Below are 6,000 nucleotides of genomic sequence, written 5' to 3' on the forward strand. Positions count from 1 at the left end.
CAAACCATACACTGGCAAATATACATAGAATTAACCACCACCTACATTTTTCAAAGAAAGTATGTATATAAACGTCTAGGCATTTAGTCAATGCACATCTTTATAAGCAATTTCATATTACAAAGTTGCCAGTAATAACCTGGCTACCTATATAAATCTTTGATTAGTATCAACTGTTCAACTATTTTTTCTTAATTTTTAATTAATGGTTAAACTAAACATCCAAGTAAGTTTAACATACAGGTGATAAATGTGTGTATGGAGATATATATCTCATTTATAAATGATGGGTAACAATATTTTGATGCGGAATCCTTTAGGAATTACACACCTACTTTACCTTCACCTAATCTCCTTAGTATCACCTAGCTAAGGATAATTAGAGGATAATTAAAACTTAACATATTAAAAAAAATTAACATTTTAGCCAAGTCTTGTTTCCTTTATCATTATGGATAAAAACAGATTTGTTTTTCTGAGTTGAAAATTAACATTTAAATTCAAAATCAACCTGTGCCACAGTCCGATAAATTTAGGCCTACAGCTAATGTATAGCTAAAATATCTTTGCAAGTTTCAAGAATGCTAAACCAGTGCTAATTTTAGAAATATCATATGTATGTGTAAAGAAATATCATCATAGAATCCTAAACTGTGTATTTGTTGAACTATAACCCAGATACTTTTTTTAATGTGTCTCAATTCTTCATATCTATACTGCTGTGAAAATAGGCATCTGTAAAATGTGAAGATACTACACAAGAATAGCTGCCCAGTAACGTTTCATTTTAATATACTTTAAGTTTGAAAAACTTAGCTATTATAAATAAACTAATTTAAGAACTCTTCATGCAGGAAGTCTGGGCTGTCTGCGATTTTAGGCAGTCTTAAAAAATACGTTAAGTACATTGTGCGTGCGTAAAAAGTAATCCCAGATAATGTTTATTTCATATACCTTTCTATTTTTTATGGTTTTTTAATACATGAATTCATATATAAAATGTAATAGACTATGAATATTACTCTTAACTTTTTAAAGCATTATTTCGTGAGAGTTTAAAAAAAGTAAAACTACTGTTACCTCCCAGTCCTGGTCTAAGCCGATTATCGTAACCATCCAGGAGTCTGTCTAGAATTCTTGTAAAGATGGTAATGTTATTTTTAGCTTCATCTTCTTGGATGTTAGCCAGCACCAACCTAGAGAGATAATTTTACAAGCTGATATATATATATATACACACACACACAAACACACACACACACATATGTGTGTTGTACAAGTGCCAACATGCTCTTCTTCCTTGGTTTGAATTTTAAGTCTCTCTAAGAGATTAGGGCCACCCATTTTCTCCTTTTATCACTTCTATAAATACCAGAATATCTGTGGAGGAGATAAACATGTTGCTGAAAATGGACACTAAATACAAGATTATCAGGAAGTTCGACGTCAAAATTATTTCAGGTTTCTACCACTGAGCATTCAGTGTGGAATATTCATTTTTTTTCTAAAAGCCAACCCCTAGAATATATTATGACTGTAGATGATCACATGCAGACACTATTAGTAATGTTATTCTGCATTAAGAAAGGTACAATAACCAAAATGACTCCTGAAATAATACTCAGTGTTCTGAATATTAATTGGAAAATAAATCGCCTCCTGGGAGGCAGAAAATTTCTCTCTCTTCCTAATAAATGCCTTTCTTTTCTTTTTCTTTTTTTTTTTTCTGTATGTCATTTTTCTCTTTTAAACCAAGATTATTTCCTTACTTTGGGTATACCTCCACCCAATGGCCAAGTGCAATATAGACATCAGGGAAACTCCACTGGCTGTATTCCAGACTCCACTGTAGCCAGGCAGTGGAGGTGGGGTCTGAAAGGAACAGGAACACACACAGGGCTGCAGAGAGCCTTGGAGGAGTACCCCTCCTGACTGGTCTCTGAGGAGAGCGAGAGGGATTGCCTAAAGATTAAAATGCCTCGCTACTTTTGTGTCTGTGCGTGATAAATTTGCGGAAAGAACAAATGGTCTTAAAATATCGCCAGCATGGGGTTAGAAACCATGATTTCCTCCATTATTTCTCCATCAGAAAGCCAGAGACCTGATTTTGTGACATCCAGCAATTTGGTGCAGAAGGAACTGGATGCATAAAACACAATGTCCCTTTTCACTGCCATTTTTTTCCCCTAGAATGATTCAGAGATTTAAATTACTGGCCCAAAAAAAGAATCATTTATATAATAGAATAAAATACTGGCATGAGCATTACTGGTCAAATATAGAACAGAAAACTAGTAGAGGGAAATATGGTTAAGCACTGAGGATCGTCAATGATTAATAATTGACCATGGTGTGTTCACTCCTTTAAAATCAAAGATTATACGTAATTGCATTCTGATCAAGGTGTATTGTATAAAGTATCACTGACAGAGTCCATCTGCATTTAAATGATGACACAGCTAGTAACTAAAAATAGTCATGATACATTAAAAAAATTGGTAACCAACTTCAAACAAATATTACCTTGAGGGCAGAGAAAATATTAACGCACCGATATAAAGATAAACATTTAAAAATTATGTAAGCAAATTAGTTCATCAAAACTCCAGCACCAAAAGTTTCTATATTACCTTAAGCTAATTTTAAAACCAATCACTATGATAATCATAAAGTTCCACATAGAGGTTTTCACTGAAAAGTGTTATTTGATCACCTGTCATATTCTTTTTCTAAATTCGGTATTAAGGTGTTAAATGAGGAGCTATTTTCCAATTAAAAATAAGCCTAATGAAGAGATTTCTTCTCAATTCTAGAAAGTATTTTCATACTTTGACAATTACTTGGACAGGAAAATGAAAAATTAAAAGGGAAATAAAGATATAATAAAGACATTATTTTTAAAAGGAATGGTTACATGAACATTCTTATAACTCTTATATTTTAAGTCCTCTAATATTTTGAAAATCATTTCCTAAATTTAGACCATAAATAAAAAATGCCCAGTGATGAGAAAAATCAGAAAAGACTACAATTAAGATGATGTTTTGGAAAGCAATAAGAATTAATTTCATGTTTGTAGAACATAGGCAAAACAAAATTAGTTACATGCTTAAAATAAGTACTATTTATGACAGTAACCATTTTAGGAATAAAAGATCTCTAAATCAATAATATGAAAAGTTGATTAATAAATCAAGCTTTTGTTTTATTGTTTGTGATTTTGAAGTTGTATACTACCTCCACCTAGAGGTTAAAGACTCACACATCCTTTGGGCTTTCTACGTTGACTAAAAGAGCCAAGACCATTAAAAAAAAGACGAAAGAAAGAAAGAAGAAAAGAAAGAAGGAAGGAAGAAAAAAATAAGTTAATCAAATCATTTTAGCTTGTTTAGCTTTTCTGTTTAGCTTAAAGAAAAACTGTTGGCTATTTTATTGACTCTTGGTGTTATTATAAACGCATATAACTTAACCACTTCAATTCCTTGCAAGAATGTGCCATCCAAAAGATAAGTCTTTTCTTTGGAGATTTTCTTTTCTTTCCTTTTCTTTTTTTTAAGAAAATGTTTCTGATTACTTTTTTATTTTATCACTAAAAACAAGAAGCAGTGAACTTTTTATAGCCTCTGCCACTTCATAGTTCAGTTTCCTGATACAACCTTTTTTCATTAGAACTGACTCTTCAAAATACTTCAGCTTCTCAAAGGCCACCTCAGCACTGATAGCATTCAAGAAACACACCGTTACCCTGAATTTAAAAAATCAAATACAATAAATAAATGTCTCACCTGGCTGGGTCCCACAACAAGAAAAGCAGCAGCAGCAACTGCATGTTGTAGGTGTTTAATTTCGTCTTCATTGCCACTCTTTGTAAAGCCATGGAAGAAAAATAAAATACACTTAAAATTACATTCAGTTCCACCATCCGAATAGCCCCAAAGAATATCAATTCCACTGAGAATTGGAGTTAAAGCTATAGAATTATTCCAACGGAGCGAGTGTAGGGTGTGATGATGGGGGGTGGGGATGGAGGAGGTGCGGGGGGGGGGTCTCTTGTCTTTTCTTTTTTTTTTCTTTTGACAGCAAGATGACCAAATAATCAGACTTTGCTCTGCCAGGAACTTACACCCAGCCCCATCGTCAGCAAACTGTTTTGTGCTCACACACACGTAATAATAACACACGGGACCCTGAACTGATACAGGAGCTAGAAAAGAGAATGGGTCGGAGGGGAGAGTGAAATGGGGAGGAGAGATGGGTACTTGGTGCCAAAACCTCCTCAACAACCAAGACCACCCCCGCAACCCCAGCGTGGAAAGCAAGGGGCGGCTAGCCCACTTTTTCGATTATTCTTTTCATTACAGTGAACTGCAGTCCTCACGTCTTTACTTCTTCACTCCCTCTAAAATAATAGAAAAGAAAAGAACCTCCCTCCCTGCCCAGGCACAGTTTGCCCAGGACCACGTCTTGGAGGCAGCCGGGTTCGGATCAACTGCTGCGAAACGACGCGTTGGACAGCTGTTCCGGGGCCGAGGACCACAATCGGAGCAGGATGAGGCTCCCGGATCCAGCCGCGGCCGGCACGCAGCGGCAATCACAGCGTGCAAAGTTGAAGACTAGAAAAGAGCCAGGCTAACGTGCTGCCTGCCGCGCGGGCGGGCGGGCGGGCGTCTCGGATCTTATTGTAGTTGCAGATACGCTTCTGGTGATGAGTACCGAAATTATTTTTTCAGATGTGCTGTGGAGGAGGAGGCGACCCGAACCTCCCGGGCTTCAGGGAGCATCGGAGAGTGGGGTGGGGGAGACGAGGCATGCACCGGAGGCAAAGGCAAATGGGAAGGGGTCCCTCCTGGGACCGACGTGTGCGACCTTACCTGAAGCAGCAAGCAGAATCGGCTGTTTTCCTCCCTTTGCCCTGATCTGAGGAGATAGGAAACTTGAGGGAGAGCGAGAGAGAGCGCGAGTGAGAGAGCGAGCGAGCGACTGCAGCAGCCGAGCGAGCGGGGAGCGATGGGCTCGTGGAAGCCGGAGGGGAGCGCGGAGAGCGGCGGCCGCGGTGCGAGGAGTAGATGGAGGCAAAGGCGTCCGTAGTGGCGGTGATGGGCGGAGGAGGAGGAAGAGGAGGAGGGGAAGCGTTGGCAGGAGCGGGCGGGGTGGGGGGACGCGAGCCGAGGCGCGGTGCGCGCAGGCTGTGGCGGGCACGAGCCCCACGCCTGGAGGAGGAGGAGCCAGGCCCGGGAGGAGGGCTAACGAGGTTCCCGGGAACGCAGGGACCCCCACCCCCGCCCGGATCCGGGGTAACCGCCCACCCCCCCGCCGGGCACCTGCAGCGGCACAGCCCGGGGCGGCGGCAAGCTCCCCGGTGCGCCCCGAGCGCTGCTCCCCGCGCCCACGCCCCGCCGGAGGAGCGGAGCCCACGCGCCGCCCCGACTGCTCCCCGCGGCGGCCCGCCGGGGCTCCCCCGAGGCCCCGAGGTTCCTGGGAGGGGGGCTGCCAGTGGGTGTTGGTGCGGAGTCGCGAACGCAGTGTGTCTGTGCGGCCCTAGATCCCCGGGGCCTCGCCCTGCCGCCCGCCCGCCAACATCCCCTGGCTCTGGAGCGATGTGGCTGCTGAGGAGAGGTAAAGAGGTACCACTCCCGCTGGAGGGCGAGGGGACTCTAATCAGCCTCTACTTAGTCATCAGCGCATCCACGCAGGATCAAGTTCAACGCATGTTGCGTGGAATCAGACAGCAGGAAGTTTCTTTGATTTCCTGAGCCCTCTTGATATACCACTCATTCCTTCACACTTCTGCAATCAGGACCAATTTCCCCTCAAAGCTCAGAGGGCTGGAAACTTCTCTCCAGTCCATTTGCAGATTTTGCACCTTGGGGAAACCTCCCGCTCACTCTCGGCAGTTCTTTTCCCCAACGTCTTTTCACGGGCGTCCTCCCTACGTGATGATCAAACTCAATCAACAAAGCTCTAAAAAAGTTTACATTCCGCACTCCCGCACCCACCCCA

General features: G+C 41.9%; 1 protein-coding gene across 6 annotated transcripts in view; it reads right to left on the bottom strand.

Annotated features, from left to right (window-relative positions):
• The window catches only part of GABRA2 (gamma-aminobutyric acid type A receptor subunit alpha2), a 120,645-nt gene extending 115,501 nt beyond the window's left edge, over positions 1–5,144 (bottom strand). Inside the window, exons 1-3 of one of the 6 annotated variants that reach the window (XM_036072263.2) lie at positions 4,872–5,142; positions 3,786–3,863; positions 1,081–1,196 (exon numbers count right to left, since the gene is read on the bottom strand). In XM_036072263.2, the coding sequence (XP_035928156.1) occupies positions 1,081–1,196; positions 3,786–3,856 (187 nt within the window). In that variant the 5' untranslated portion in view covers positions 3,857–3,863; positions 4,872–5,142. Of the gene's footprint in view, positions 1–1,080; positions 1,197–3,785; positions 3,864–4,424; positions 4,611–4,871 lie in introns of those variants that run through there. The other 5 variants (XM_036072260.2, XM_036072258.2, XM_036072259.2 and 2 more) reach the window with 5 other exon arrangements.
• Positions 5,145–6,000: the final 856 nt, after the last annotated feature.

Source organism: Halichoerus grypus, chromosome 3 (assembly GCF_964656455.1).
Source record: "Halichoerus grypus chromosome 3, mHalGry1.hap1.1, whole genome shotgun sequence".
Taxonomy (NCBI): Eukaryota; Metazoa; Chordata; class Mammalia; order Carnivora; family Phocidae; genus Halichoerus; species Halichoerus grypus.